Consider the following 16,265-nt stretch of genomic DNA (forward strand, 5'->3'; position numbering starts at 1 on the left):
CGATTGCAGGTAGGTTGTGACAGTTCCTGCTCAAAGCACAGACAGGGAAATATTGAAAAAGGCTGTCCCAGTTGATTTTTAGAGAAAGAGTAATGCCTATAAAGAGCTTCAGAAGAGTTTTTGTTAATGAGTTTTGTAACATCCAAATTCAGTGTTTATAGGGTGGGGTGAGACAAACATTTCATCCCCTTGTATTTTTTAGGCATTTCATACTAGTACTTTGACTAGTAGAACCATAATTATTCTTTCCTATTCAATTTAAAGTTCCATGGATACTCAGCAAAAAGTTCTTCCATCTGTCTTTCTTCAGGTGTATTTCAGTGCTAACAAGTCTTTCCTGGTTTGTCATAGGAAATAGCACATGCTGTAGTCTTTCCATAACAATTCGTTTTTGTCTTAAATTATTTTTCTGCATAAACAGATAATGTATGCAGAGAGAATAGTACAGAAATTGAAAATAAAATGTGTATGGAAATGGCAAAGTATGTCTCCATATTGAGGCTAGGTTAAATTAAATTGGATGCAGTTTTTTTGTTCTTCATGGAAAGTCAAGAATAACTTTCCCAAGTAACCTGTAGATAACTGACTTTTCTGTGGATTTGTAGTATAATACAATAGGGATTTTTTTTAGGAATTTCTTCCCTATGTTATACCGTTTTCTTATTTTGGAGAAAGTCTCTAGAGACCGTCACTTTTCCTTAGGTGCTTTTTCAGCTTGGGTCTAGCATTTACTGACTGTTTTTGCTTTACTCCCTCCCCTAGGATACGTCCTATCTTTTCATCACTGGCCCAGATGTAGTTAAGTCTGTTACCAATGAAGATGTCACACAAGAGCAGCTTGGGGGTGCGAAGACGCACACAGCTGTGTCTGGTGAGGCCTGGATAGTTTACTTCATCTACTAATTGTTCTTCAGAGTATATGACAGAGTTGTTCTGGCTCAACAGCTGATTATCTAATACAGATCTTTGCAGTCACGGGCGTTGCTTCACTTGAGTCTAAGCGTTAAAGCTCTACTTAGGCTTGTGATCTTACTGCATGTAGGGCTCTCTTAGCAGTCCCTTTTAGTAATGGAAGACAAAATAGGAGAAGTAGGAATGCGGGAGAGTTCTGGTATTTTGAGGAGAAGGTAGCAAATCCAGAAGATTCCAGAAGTGAAAAGGTTGTAGGAGGGCAGAGCTCCAAGGCAGGTTTGGGGTGGTGAGTTTTCTGCTTGTTTTCCAGAAATTTGCATAGGTCAATGGAGCTCTATTTAAAAAAAAAAAAAATTCTTCTGGGGAGACTTGGTGACTCGTGAATCTTCTTGAGGCTCATTTGGGATCTCAAATTCTGTGTGAACTGTGCTGCTGATGAAATGAAACCAGGCACACACATGTGCGTGTGCACACCAGCCCCCTTTGGATCCAGCCTTTACAGAAGAGCATGCAGCTTAAAGCTCGAGTCCACAACCTGGATTGAATTCCAGGAGGTTGGGATCCTGCTAGGGCTGTGACAGCTGATAAACCAGTTCATGTTATTTTAAATATAAATCAACAATCCAGGTCTGCTATGGAAAAAGGCTAATATAGCCATGCATTTTGTAGGCATTTTTAGCTGGTCAGATTTGGTTGTTTGAAATTCCCAATTGTTAATAGACTATGTTTAAAAGATCTTGCTGTTAGTTCTTCGTATCTTTATGGATACATACTCGAAAATGAAACATTGCAAAATAATTACAATAATTGCTTCTTTCCAGGCGTCGCACACAGGGCCTTTGAGAATGATATAGATGCTTTACTTAATCTCCGAGAGTTCTTTAATTATTTACCTCTTAGCAACCGTGACCCTGCTCCAGTCTGTGAATGCCATGACCCCAGGTAAGAGGAAACTGGCTGAGATCTGTGGTCTCTGACTACTGAGTTTCATGGCTTCTCTGGCACAAGGAGTGTAAAGAAATGAGTGTCTTGTGCCCAGGCACTTGGCTGATACTCCTGTGCTGTACTGTGGGAATATGGGAGGTGTTCCATTGTGCATGTGTATATATGTACATGCTCATTGTTAGATTTAATGTTTTATTTTCTGAAAGCAGTGTTAGGCAGGCTGTATACAGGACATGGGGAAAAGTAATTTGTATCCAGATTCACAGTCCTTCAAACGAACACAGTGAGGCAGAAGGTTGCACAGTGCACAAAAGTGGGGATCTTGCCCTGCTTTGTCAGTAATGTGTCTGTTGGGTAAGTTTGGTTCGTTACGGTTAGAGGTGGGGTAGCAACAGAGGTAAAGGAGGCTAAACATTTTTTGTGTTAGGTTGCTGTCTATCAGGCCCATTATGTAGTTGACAGTGAAGAAAGGACTTTGGGATATTAATCAGATTTTTTCTGAGACAGAGAGAGACAGCATGGGACTGCTTCAGTAGGCAACCTTGCTCATGGAAGTAAAGACAGAATGTCAGTGGAGTAAATGCCTTTTAACCTGAGCCAGCTGCACCCCTCCTTCAGCCCTTTCTGGAGGCAACCCCTGAAAGGTTGCCACACTTTCCTGTGTGGGAGCTGCTCCTACACTTGTTCTTCCTTTTGGTTTTAGGTGTGTGTGGTGTTTGTCTTTGCATAGATTTGAACGTGGGAGTTGGGACAGTTATCCTCTCTTTGTGCTCACTGTTCTTTGCGATTATCTTTGAAACAGTTTGGGGAGATTTTTCAGACCAATTTCACAGATCACTGTTTTGGTGTCTGAAATACATTGTTCACTGTTAAGAGAAATAAATTTGCCAGTTGCTGTTTTGAGAATGGTCAGACAAAATCAGTTAGTTACGTGTCCTTAAATTTTCTATGATGTTGATCTTTAAGAGTTTATTAAACTGGAAGACTGCTCTATCTTGATAATGAGAAACAAAAGCAAATTTCTTGTATTGTTTGGTAAATTTGGGGGATTATCTCTGAGGTAAGCACTTGTTTTCTAAGCATTCAACACGTTGTATGAGATATTTAGCTTCTCTAGACTCGGATGTGATGTTTGAATTTCATTATGGAAGCAACAGTCCATTTTTTAATCATTGTATCTTATGATGGGCAGTTATTTGCTTGTGAGAAGCTTCAGTTACCCTGTAGCTACTAATTGAGAGATTACATCTTTATTAAATGAGACAATCTTTTATGTAGCACCGGATATATTATTAGAGGATCACAGTATAATAAATACTCAGTAATTTGTATTAAGAAGTTCAACTTAGTTGTGTTTATACATGTGAAGACAGATCTGCTTGGTAAATTTACCTGTTTGTATAGCAGCATCTCCAGTATTTCTCCAGTTTTGTTTTCTTAATACTTATATTGGTAATATTTCACCTGAGCACGCTGACATCTGAGTGGACTCCTTTTGCTTTGAATTGTGGTTGATCCTTCAGTCAAAACCCATTCCACTAGAGTAATTTAATTCTCCTTGCTCCATTTTTATGCCAGAAGAATTGCCACTAATAATGTAAATGAAATGTTAAATACTCTCATCTTCACTGTTAACCCAAGAAGCACTCTCCCTCTCTTTTGTTTTTCTTTCCCTCTCCAGTTTCAACACCTCTTTGTGGTGTTGAAAAATGTCAGGTTTGTTTGCTGAAACTCATGCTGGTTAGTTTTTTGTTTCTAATGTCAGTGGCTTAAATACTGTAAAAAGTTAGAGGGCTCCTATGGTGCTTATGGCCGCCAGCTTTGAAGAAAGTCTAGTTCTACATTGTGTGGTGTGATTTAACTAATGGTGCTTTTGACTGTAAGCAAGTTCTGTTTCCTTGAAAGCCTGAAGTATGCATACACCTTCTGGAGGAGGTACTTACTGACTGCTGGTAACCTAGTGCAATTTCATACTTCTGTGTAATAGAAAACGGTATTGATCTGGGTGACAGTTTTCTCAAGCTCTCAGTCTTCAGATGACTGCTTTGATGATGAAGAGCAAATCTTTTCTGATAAACGAGATCTTAAACACAATTCTCAGCCTTTTGTGTCCAGTGACCCTACTAGAAAGCTCAAGATGTCCCTTATCTGTGACAATTTTTTTCTCCTGGGTAATGTGTTCATTTTACCTATGGTTGTTGATTTTACTGCCATTATAATTTCCCTCTCTATCTCTGTGAATGTATGGGAGCAATAATTTCTCTTTTCCATTTTCCTTATCCCTTGGGATACCTGAGAATACAATCCATAGGTAATGGACAGAATCTAAAACACATTTGTACCTATTTCATGGGAAAACAAAAGCTTTAGACTCGTTGTAGCTTGGGGTTCAGTATCCTAAATTGGTTGTTTTCAGCTGATGAAGGTTTCATTGTAACATTTTATAGATTTATTTGCATGGAATACTCTTAATTGTGGAAATGAACTGGAAACATCGCTGTAAGATTCACTGGGTTACTCTCTCTATGCATGGAGCTGTGCCTGCCTAGTCCCTGCACAGAGACAGCTGAGGGACTGATGTTACTACTTTTTGCCTGATTTTGACAAACTGCAGATCATTTACTTCAGTTTTAAATTGGATGTGTAGAGCCTTGGGTTGTATCGTTTTAAGTGTATGAATCATGGCATTGTTAAAATAGTAATCCAAGAAAAACTTTGCAGAAACACAACTTATAACAGATAGAGAAGAGTGGTTTTGTAAGGAATAGTACAAATATATTCCGGAAGCCTTTTCAGTGGTGACTCATAAAAATTGACACCCATTGGGACTGCGAATTAGCCCAGAGGCCCAGTGAATGCAAACACTTCTGAAGTCCTTAACAAAACTAATAAAATTGAAGACAGAGGTAGCTGATAGTGTGAGCTGCTAACAGTAATGGTAAGGATCCTGCAGCCCCAGCCATTACACCGAAGAGGCTGTGAATGGACGTGCTTTCTCCTCCCACCATTCTCTGCTTGGTTGGTGCAGGGGAGGCAAGTATAGAAAAGTTTCCTGTGGTTAAGTTTATTCAAATGACAATTGTGCAGCATGGGCAGGGAAAGCCCATGCTGCACAGAGTTGTAAACGTGCAGCTACTAAATTTGTTATGTGCAGTAGGTCCCGGTACATGACAAGGAAACCTTGTCAGGAGAAACCATTCCAGCCCTGAAGCTGTAACCCCAGGGAAAGCAGGTTGTGCTGCCTCTGGTGAACACTTGAGCATCTGCCCAATGCTTTCCCCGTGGCTGAGTTTCCCCAAGTGCTGCTGGACCTGCCTCCCGTGCCCCTGCAGTCTGCCTCCTGGCACTCAGCACGGGCAATAAATAGCGGCTCCTCTGGTCAGAGATGAGAAAGGGGATGTCCAGGGGGTGAGCTCCTGGGCAGAGGTACCAGCAAAAGAGATGTCTCTTTCAGGAAGAGGTCGGTTAGGCTTTTTCCTCCCCAAGGAGCTCAGAGCAGCAAATCATCCCCTCAGTGGCCGGCGGCACCAGGGGCTGCAGCGAGCGTTGTCTCCTTCCCCACATTCAAGTAGCAGCTCCCATGAAGTTTCAGAGTGGGAATTGCTTGCCTGTGTTCTTTTCTTGGTGTTCACCTGATCTGTAAATACTGTTGCTTTTACCCTTATTTTCTGCAGCGACCGTTTGGTTCCTGAGCTGGACACAATTGTCCCAATGGAATCTACTAAAGCCTACGACATGCTGGATATCATACACGCTGTAAGTCTGCCAGTCTGCTGAGAAAAGTATAAATATCTTACATTCTGTGTGTATATATAGATGTAAATAATGGAAAGAAGCTAATAACCTGCCACTTAAGATTTTTAGTCTGTACAGGTTACATATTTTTCCCCTGTGTAGTGGCCATGCATGAAGGGACAAAAAAAGCTACAGAAACAAGATTTTAGCACATGAAAGGAATCTCAGTGTTTCTTTTCAGGATATATCTCTGCATGCTGCATGCATAACTGTACAGATAAAAGATGCTATAACTCAGTTTTCCATGTAAAGTTGAACCTCCCTTTGTTTGTTAACTGCTGTCTTGAATTTTATCACTTCTTTCATAAGAGGTAATAAACTTCATAGAGGACTTTCAAAGGGCTACACGTCACCAATTATTCTGAGTCACTTACATACACAAAATGCAAGAATATCTTTTTAATTCTAAGCCAAGCACTCAAAAGCTTGCAAACTCTAGCATCAATATTTCACTGAGTGAGGCACATCTCCTGGGAGGGTGGTTGGGAAAGAAACTTTTTTTCTTCTTTTTTAAATAAAAACTGGCATTGTAAAATATAAATAATGGAGATTTTATGAAAGAAACATAAGCAATGTTGGTAATTTGTTTGCCTAAGTGAGCAATTCATTTTTTACAGTTATAACAACTTACTACATTGTAAACAAGTGTGCAGAGAACAGGTTTGTAAGGTGCAGAGCACCTAGGGAGTCTGCATTTTGAATATTACAATTTCCATCTGGTACTTCTACCAGTCAGATGCTGAATGGCAGGTGATCGAGGGTTCTGAGGTGATGGAGTAACGCAGTTTCACAGGCACTCTGTATATGCTTGTATACGATGGCTGGGAAGAGTTCAGGTTTGTAGCATTTTTCCAGATTTTTCCCTTTTGCTATTTTAGTTGACTGTCTCTCTCCACACCCTTACTCAGTGAACACTTCTCAATTTGCAACTGGCTGCCCTTAGATTAATTTTAGGGGAAAAAGGAAAGCTCGGGATACGCTTTTAATCTGTAGTTTCTTCCATTCTGAATTTTGGTACTATCTGTTCCAAGTGAAAAGCTGAGATTTAAAAACATTCTTAAGTAAATTAGTGAAAACAAAAAAACAAAAACAACAACAACAAAAAAAAAAAAACAAAAAACACCTACAGACTCTCAGAAGTATTAGGAAAGGAAATAAAGTATTAATAATACATTAAATAATACATTTTTTGCACCTTTTCATTTGCCTCATTCTCTGGAAGGACTGTCAAACTGCAGTGCGTATATGTGAAGTTGTCATAAATAGTTGAAAACAAGGAGTTATAGTAGAAAACACTTGGCAGCCATGTATAGGTGTCGCCAGTGCTCCATGTATAATTATGATCTTTTTTTGAACATGTGAATTTTGATGCTGCTTTACACACCAGTGGATGTCACTTTGCAGAGCACACACTGGAACTTCAACCTCAGAGAGAAGTGCAGCGACCAAGGATTTGTGTTTCCAGTTAGGTGTGTTTGATGTAGCTCGTTTATTCCCTCTGCTGCAGATAAGTGTTTCTCCGTTCCCCTCTATCATACGCAACATCAGTGACCTCAGAGATGTGCACAGCTCTTCGGCTGCAGCAGAGCACCTTACGTTGGTCTCTATTATTAATAAAGCGCTCTGAACTTGCAAAGAAATAGCGTAGGTATTAAAAATATATAGTGGAAAGTTCCTGAGTTCAAGAAGTACTGTTTGCTTTTTATCACTGGAAGCTGTTATTCTAAAAGTGCAGTTCGCCAATAGTTGTCTTGTGAGAAACAAGTTCTTAGCATCTGGTTTGAGATCTTTATGTGTTATAAGCTAGGAGAACAGGCTTACTACAGAGGAAGTGTCTTAAAGATGATTTTATCTGATTGAATGCTTAAGTGGCAATTTTGATAATAAATGCAGAACTAGACATTTCCTTCAAAAATGATGACAAAAATATTTTTTCTCCATTTTTTTTCTTTTTCTGCAAATTCTGAAATGTTAAGATTTCTGATACTAACATCTGATTTTGTGTTTGCCTATGTAGAGAAATAAACATGGCATCCTGAGGGCTCTGCCTAACTCTCTTGCAGATTGTCGATGAAAGGGAATTCTTCGAGATCATGCCTTCCTATGCCAGAAACATTGTTGTTGGATTTGCAAGGATGAATGGAAGAACTGTTGGGATCGTGGGCAACCAACCCAAAGTAGCATCAGGTTAGAGACAGCTGTAGGAATCTGATGTGAAACTTTTTAATGAACTGTGTTCTGTCTTTTTTGCACACTTGCTGTCTGGCTATGAAATTAACTGGTTAGGGTTTGTATTGTCTGTCACTCAATCATACCGTGTTTTTCTACCACTTCCTTTGTCTTGAATCTCATCATGCATTTTTGTAACTTGCTTGCTGAGAGTTGTAAAACTGCCTGAGAAAAACCCACACAATTCTTTACTGAATCAACAAAATATGTAACAAAAGGATTGCTGTATCTAGCACAAGAGAAGTGGTAGCAGCACATAAACAGGGTGGGCAGAAGACCACCACTGACTTGTCAGCAGCCTGTAATTAATTGGATTAAGCATAACATGGAAACTGCATACTTAAATTCCACAGTATTTAGATACCTAAAGCTCTTCTGTAGTGTAGCTCTTCTGAAAATGCAAGTTTCTGAAATGAAAGTTTCAGATGTACAAGTGTGGGGCTCAATCTCAAGTAATTTAGATATAAAGGTACAAACACGTGTAGCTAAGATCACCCTTGCCTTTTTAACTGGGGAGAGATTTTTTTGCAAAAATTTCTTTGCATAGTTCCAGTGAATGACCTGGAAAAAAAATCAATGCAGATAAAATTATAACAGAAGATTTTTTGTAAATTACAAGAATATGATTTAACCTGAGACTTCTTGGGATAGGACCTCTCTATGCACAATGGTCGTTGCCAAAGGATATTGAAATTGTAGGTTATTTCAGAAAAATGAAATGACTGCTTGTAGAAATGTAATTCATACTTTAATCTTAGTGCTGAAACAGCAAAATTCATTATAATCTCTACATTAACTATAGATAAGATTTTTTTTCTTCTCAAGACAGTACAGCTAAAATACAGTGTGAATTTGATGTTGCCTTGAATTACTGCCATTAGCAGATCATTAACACCTTACCCTGTTTTCTTAACTTTAGGCTGTTTAGACATAAATTCTTCCGTGAAAGGAGCCCGCTTTGTTCGTTTCTGTGATGCTTTCAACATACCTTTGATTACTTTTGTGGATGTTCCTGGATTTTTGCCAGGTATGCCTTGTCGTTTTATTTCAGTTAGTTTTGGGGTAGGGGAGGTAGGAGAAGGTGGCAGTGTAAAAACCTGTTTTAATAACTCCCTAAGAAGATTGTTTATTATACTGGACCTTAAATAAGATGGATTTTAAAATGCTACTGTTTGGGGAAAGAAAGAAAGAAACAAACAAAAAAACCCTCTATATTTTATGTACACCAGTCTTCACAATAGGATGTGATATGCAGGTTATATTCCAGAAAAAACGATTGCTTAAATAAGCCAATAATATTTCTACAAGTGTGTTTTAAGATGACAGAGCTCTGCAGGGCTTCACTGAAGAGAGGGCAGTTTGTACAGCAAGTTAGTTCTGAACTGGTTAGCAGACTGCTTACAGACACTGGGACAACCATGTGGCCAGGGCTGAGGGTGAGGTGAAGGCCTGTTGGTCTAGGAGGGTAAAGCTGCCCTCCTGGCTGGGATTCCAGCACAACTGCAAAGCTGCTGCTGGTGGCCTATCTAGGGCAAAAACCCTGTGCTCTCTGGAGATGATGTCCGTGCCATAAATGACATGGAAATAACACTAATGTTCTTTGCTGTGATGAGACTCCATGTCCATTTAAAGATTCACCTGTTTTATTTATGTGCCTATAGGCTAGGCAGTGCTACCAGAGTGCTCTGCAAAGGCAGGGGCTTCCCCAGATGCAGTGGCGAGCAGTCCAGTACCCAGCTTCCAGCCCTGCGGGTGGGATTCTGTGGGAGAGCAGCTCCACTGATCCTCCTGTGGGCAGGGAGGCCGCAGGTCAAAGCTGTGCTAGGAGTGTCAGTTGAGGGCACCTTGAAAATGCATTTTGTGTTCAAAATCTGCTTGTTGTTGGAGGTACTGAACTAACGCAGTCAATGCCACTAGTCAACATTCAATTTCATATCTTAATGCAATACATTTTGCATGCGTTAGCAATGAGGCAATACAGAAGATAACTTCCTCTTTGTTCTTGCCTCCTTTCCTTTCTCTCCTGTAGACACACTCTCCTATTCTTATTTGGATCAAGAAACAACTTGGTTCTCCTTAGCACTTCAGTAGCCACTTTGTGGCCACATACAACCCAAGAACAAAGTTATTTCCGTGTAGCCAGTTAGAAATAGTATTTTTTTATGGCATAATAGAATGTTGTCTTAAAGTAGACAAATGGAAGATAAATAAAGAGTAGAGAAAGCTAAAGAAAATAAGATCTGAGGCTTTTTAGTGACTCTACACTGTTGTATTTTGCAGAGTTTGGAAAGATTAGTACATTACCATTAGGAATTTGAGTTCAAGTAACATACTCTGAGTGAATTTAAGTCTGAATTAGAAACTAAGATTGGGACTAGATTGAAGGGTTTGTACTTGCCAGCTTCTGGGTACAGGTTGAGCATCTTAGATGTTTTCTGACAGCTTCCAGGGATAAGACCTGGCTGTTCAGATGTCTGCCACTGTAAAGTGTTTGTACTTTTGACAAGTCCAACGCTCTGGAGGGAAATACAAGAACCCAAAGTGAAATTGCAGTTAAGAACGAACATTTTTAAGTGTAGGCATATATTATTGGACACTCAAATTACACTTGAGCGGAAACATTGAAGTCAAGCCACCAAATAAGACTACCAAGTAAGTTTTTAAAAAAAAAATCTCACAAAACATATTTAACTTAAAATCCTCTATTTTTTAAGCCTTTCACTAAAAAGACCCCAAATTACTGTAAGAGGTTAATCTCAGGTGCTGAAAGAGAAAAAAAAAAGTCAGCAGGTGAATGAACTGCTAGGAAATAACTGGGGAGTTATATACACAGAGGTATGAAATTCAGAAATCCTAGAAATGAACTACGTGAGATTGCTGTTTCCAAGTGCCAGTCCTCACCCATGGTTCATCCCATACGTGTTCCTTACTGCTGGCACCATCATGACAGACGGTAACCGGAGGCACTGCTTCCAGGTGCGTGGTCTGTGGGTACACAAGGCAGAGCAATACCAAGTGTCCTCTGGCTGTTACTTAGTCTTTTGGTGATGAATTAATTAGCTGTCTTTCTTGCTATCTATGCAGTGTTTTTCTGTCATTTCTCTGGATTCTGTAAAGGCTTTTCCAGAGTTACTTACCAATTTGTTACACCTCCTGTGGTGGTCGTATTCTCTCAACTGGCTGTTGCAGCTGGGGCTTTTGGTGCTTGGATCATCTGGTCTTGTGAGCACTGTGCCAGCAAGAAGGAAAATAGTTGCTGCAGAACTTCTTCCTCAGAAAGGTTGGAGTTGCTCTTGCAAGTAGGAGCCTAAGATCTTGACACTGAGACAAGTCTTCTGAAAGGTTGGGTGGCTCCAAAAGCTGGGGTCACATGCAGCTTGAAGTTCTTTGTTTTTGTTTTGTTTTTATCCCTGGCTTGCTTTAACAGAAAGCAATCAGTTATCCTTAAGGCTCTGACTGAACCCAAGTGTTGACATGGACTTACCTATTTTCATTTTTGCATGTAATTATCTCAGCTTTTGCTCATCACTGTATATTTTTCTTTTGGAATCTTGTGCATTTTTGCATTTTCATCTTGTCAGACTTTTGGTTTGACCATTTCCTTCCGCAAGTTCAATAGCGTAGGCAAATACAAAAAACCTAAACAAGTCTTCCATCTTCTGTGGGTCTCACAGGTAGGAATTTGAACCTGATAATTGCATTACCATCAATTTTGGCTTTGCTATGTTTTTTGCAAAGAGGTCAAAATATAGTGGTTGTTTTTTTTTGCTATTGATTTGCTGGAGCTGGGCCTTGATAAAAGTCTACAGCTGCTGAATACTCTGATTGTATCTTCAGAGAAGTCATGACTCAGACTATCAGCTAGGCCTGTTCTTGTCATAGAACTTTGTAGGACAGCCTCTAAAAATGTATGACCTGTATTCCTACTTGCTGCATATGTTTGTTCTCATGAACTATCAGCTGTGAGATTGCTGACAGAGGACTTCGTGCTCTGTCCTCTAAGGTCTATCATCTTGGGCTTGCTTGAAGGAAGACTAGCACAGGTCTTTGGTCTGGTAGGCAATATGGTCTAGAAAAAAGGCTTTTGGAAGTGTGGGTTTCTGGAGAAGTGAATCTAGGTTGCATGTTTCTCTGCTAATCACATTTGGAGTCTTCAAAATTATGTAACTGAATTTTGTTCCTGGGAAGATACCATCTGCTGAGTGTTACGCTGCTGTGACCTTACGCGCACAGAGACTTCCTTTATGCTTCTTTTGGTGAGGTGTTTTGTAGAACTGCTCAGCATTTTATGGAGAACATCACCTGCGATACTACCTCCTCCTGGATATTAACACAATTTTGGTTGTTGTTTGCTGCTGGTAATAGACGATGACACTTGCCCAAAAGCATATCCTTTTTTTGTGAACCTCCTGGAGTGAAAAATGTTTCTGTCTTTTGTAGGTACAGCTCAGGAGTATGGCGGAATCATCCGTCACGGTGCCAAACTACTGTTTGCCTTTGCAGAAGCAACTGTGCCTAAAATTACTGTCATCACCAGAAAAGTAAGTTGGTATAATTCCATGGTGGTGGTTTATGAAATGAATTTGTGTTTTTATTAACAGCAAGTTTACTTTATGAAATTAATTATTTATGAAATGAATTTGTGTTTTTATTAACAGCAAGTTTACTTTTGTGAAGCTTTGTACGTCTATCCCCCTGCTTTCTGTAGTTGTTATACCTCCATTTGTCCTACCTTTGTCAGTGTACAAGAGGCCATTTCTTTTATTCTTAGAATATTGCCACTGTATTCCTGCAACTTCAGTCTCCTTTTCCAGAAGCAGTGCTGATTGTGTCTTTCTGCTTTCCTCACAGGCTTAATGCTTGTGTGGTTTCTTTTCTTCGATACGCTTCTCCTATACTCCCCTTAATTTTCTTGCTTTTTCTTTTTCTATGAGGTACATTATGCTCCTAAAGACTTAGCTAAACATCTCTCCACTTTTTTTCTTGCTGGTTTGTCCCTCCTGTTCTCTTTCTGCTTGTTTGTTTAGTTGTGTTTTTTGTTTTTCTTTTCCTGATGAGCTTTTTTCTGATAGACTTAGGATGGCAAAAAGCAAAAAAAAACCTTTTCAGCTTTCCATCCCTTTGCCTTCCCTGTTCCTTCTGAATATTACTTTTTTTTTTTTTTCCCAAGCTTGCATCCTTGCTGTAGTTTTTAGGAATGCCTTGAAACAGACTCTGCTGCAGTTTGCTCTGCAGTTCTGCAGTATCCATTTACCATTGCTGTCTGGACCACTTCCAGTACCAGAGTGGAGCATTGCAGATCTGAGTGCTGCGTTCCCTGGCCTGGGGATTCCAGAAGCAGGGCAGTCGGTTTGTTTGAGTGCATGTGCAGGGTGAGGCCTAGTGCTGCAGATACGCAGACTCCTCTTTTATCTGCCATCAAGAATGGCCTTGCATTTCAGCAGCTCCCTTCGCTGCTCTTTTGTGGTTCTAGTTTGTGATGTCTAGTCTGAAGAGATTGTTGCAGTGGAGTTCTTACAATTCTTCATGATTTTGACCAAAGAAGTGGAAATGTCTTGAACACGTGTGGTTGCAAAAGCCAAGAGCCTTGTACGGTTGTGTTGATGGACCAAATCACAGCCACCTGTAGGGTCTGCACGCTCTCCTACAGGTACAAGTCTAGCCCCACTTGCTTGTTTTTGGAATGGTAAAAGGTGCAGGAAGAAAGTAAGCTATTGCTTCTGTGAGGTCCCTTCATGTTAATTAATCCCTTGGTTTTTGTTCCAGGCCTACGGGGGTGCCTATGATGTGATGAGTTCAAAGCATTTAAGAGGAGATGCGAACTATGCCTGGCCTACTGCAGAAGTGGCAGTGATGGGTGCCAAGGTGAATAAACGCAGGCTGACTCTCATGCTGGCGTGCAGCAGCCATCACAGTCTTTACAGTGGCAGCTTTGCCAGATGAAGACTGTCTTCTCTGAAACAACTTACCTGTGTGCACACGGGGGAGCAGGGAGGAAGCTGGTAAAGCAGACAGGTTCCTGCTGTGTGGGCTGAAGACTTTCACTTACCTGTGAACTTTATCTTTCTAGGGGGCTGTCCAGATCATTTTCAGAGGAAAAGAGACAGATGCAGAGGCAGAATATGTGGAAAAATTTGCAAACCCCTTTCCTGCAGCCATGAGAGGTATTGTTATCTTACACATTGTGTCCCTTGTTTTGAGTTTGACACTGCATGTAGATAAATGTGTAGCTACTGAGTAAACGTTTTGCTAGGAAGTTATTTAGGCAAGACATACCATAACTTGTGCCTGAGAAGGAAAGCCACGTCTAGACCAAAAACACATCCAAAAGGCTTCTTATGGGAAGAAACTGGTGAGATATAGGGACTGCACTGAAAAACTTACTTCCAATTTTGTAGGCAATAGAAGCACCACGAAATGCAAGACTGTTAGTTAAAAATTACAGGTGCTTTGACAATTTACTTGATGGTTCTAGATGCAGATCAGTAGCCTTAAGAAATGGTCACAGTCCAATTCAGTGATGAAGTCCAGGACTCCTTGGGATGATTTTTCCTGGTTTTCTTTCAAAAGAATTTTTACTTCTAGCTTCACAGCATTAACTGTGCTCTGGAAGGCAGTTCTGTAGACTCTGTAGTCAGCTCTACATATTTTCAGTTATGCTGGCTTACTCTATTGGTTTTGTAATACATTTAATTCCTGTAAATAATGCCATAGAGCTGGGAAGTCTCAATCCAAGATCTTTTCCACCACAACTAATATCTACAGCATCGCTCCTTCTGGTTTTGTAGTAGACTATTATTGCTGTTTGAGCCAGAAAAAAATAGACTGATGTACATGCAAAGTTAAAGGATTCTTCTTCTAATCAACAATTCTGAACCTTTAAGTCAGACTAATTAGACTAATTAATAGTGGAATCATGGAGATGGTATGCCTGAAACTCTGCAGTAACAGGTGCAGTACTCAATAAAGTCCCTTCCCCCTAAAATTTTTTGGCTTGCTAACTTTTGCTTTTTTTTTTTTTTAAAAACAAACAAACAACTGCTTCTAATTTTATAACTTGGAGTATTTCCTCTTTAGGCTATTTTTAAATTCTTAAGTTAATTTGTAACTTGTGAACTGTTTATTCAAATATTATTTTGATTTTGAAAATTTACATCACAACCTATATATAGAAGGTTGACAGGCAACCTCTTCATGGTTGGCTGTTTTTTGTTTGCTTTTACAGGGTTTGTTGATGATATCATCCAGCCTTCAACCACCCGCACGCGCATCTGCCGTGACCTTGATGTGCTGGCTAGTAAAACACAGTCCAGTCCCTGGAAGAAACATGCTAATATCCCACTGTGAGTGTAAGGAGGGACTTGGCCATGCTGGAAGACATGGCAGTATTCTAAATACAAATACTTTATGTTTATGTGGCTTTCTACCTTGCAATAGAAGTATTTTACTTTGATTTTGCTAATGATCATCAATAAATCATAGTACGTATCTCATTTAATTTGGGATCTTACTGGTTCATCTTTGTAAACCATTTTTTTGCATAACCCGCAATGCCTGCTGCAGACAAGCTGTTACTAATTGTTTAAGGTTGAATGCTTCTTTGGGCCCTTGAGGTGACTCAGTCAGGCAGAGTTGCAGTGACCTCTCGCTGCTGAAACATCAGACATCTTTGCAGTTAAAGCACAGCCCTGGATCTGCACCCTTGGAATCTGACTACTTGCTGCACCGTGGATTAACAGAGAAGAAATCCTTGGCTTGGATTTTGGTGCACTGGAATCCAAGCTTTGCAGATCTCAGGCTAAGCTGTTCTGTTCCTCTGTTAGGCTTTCTCAAGTTGTAGATTTTACTTCCTGGCTGAAGCAGTGCTAGGTCCCAGGTTGGAATCAAGTTGTACCCACGCTGTGGGGGCACAGGTGGTATAGGGAAGATGGTGCCAGATTCCCCTTGAAGAACACAAGACAATTTGTCCAAACTGAAAAAAAGGGACATTCCAATGGGGGACACAATTTTTTTCCCCTCAACAGGGGTCAAGATAGAAACCTCCAGTGGTGCCTTCCAGCGTAATTTTTTCCTATGATTATTTGCCAGACTTGCAAGGAACCCCTCCAGTAGATGTGCAGGCTGAGCACAGCCCAGTAACATTAGGAGCTGCATTGTAAGTATAGCCCCAGAAACTAGTGAGTAACAGCTACTATCATGTTTAGCGCTACTGCAAACACATACCAAGCGTGTGAAGTCCTGTAATGACCTGTCTGTTGTGAACAACCTCAGTAATTAACAGTACAATGTTATAAGGTAGAGAATTACTACACCTGCACATCACAGCTGCTCCTGTTCACTCCCCAAGCACGTGAAGTGGAAGAAAGAGATAAGATGGCAACTTT

The 16,265-nt window shown here is 40.1% G+C and overlaps 1 protein-coding gene across 4 annotated transcripts in view; it reads left to right on the forward strand.

Moving 5' to 3' along the window:
• Nucleotides 1-15,379, forward strand: part of PCCB (propionyl-CoA carboxylase subunit beta) — a 36,605-nt gene extending 21,226 nt beyond the window's left edge. For all 4 annotated transcript variants that reach the window (XM_027464651.3, XM_027464649.3, XM_072042773.1 and 1 more), the window contains 9 exons: nt 763-871; nt 1,734-1,854; nt 5,532-5,613; nt 7,716-7,839; nt 8,801-8,908; nt 12,322-12,422; nt 13,648-13,746; nt 13,952-14,045; nt 15,107-15,379. In XM_027464651.3, coding sequence (XP_027320452.1) covers nt 763-871; nt 1,734-1,854; nt 5,532-5,613; nt 7,716-7,839; nt 8,801-8,908; nt 12,322-12,422; nt 13,648-13,746; nt 13,952-14,045; nt 15,107-15,228 — 960 coding nt within the window. In that variant the 3' untranslated portion in view covers nt 15,229-15,379. The remainder of the gene's footprint in view (nt 1-762; nt 872-1,733; nt 1,855-5,531; nt 5,614-7,715; nt 7,840-8,800; nt 8,909-12,321; nt 12,423-13,647; nt 13,747-13,951; nt 14,046-15,106) is intronic.
• Nucleotides 15,380-16,265: the final 886 nt, after the last annotated feature.

Source organism: Anas platyrhynchos, chromosome 9 (assembly GCF_047663525.1).
Source record: "Anas platyrhynchos isolate ZD024472 breed Pekin duck chromosome 9, IASCAAS_PekinDuck_T2T, whole genome shotgun sequence".
Classification (NCBI taxonomy): Eukaryota; Metazoa; Chordata; class Aves; order Anseriformes; family Anatidae; genus Anas; species Anas platyrhynchos.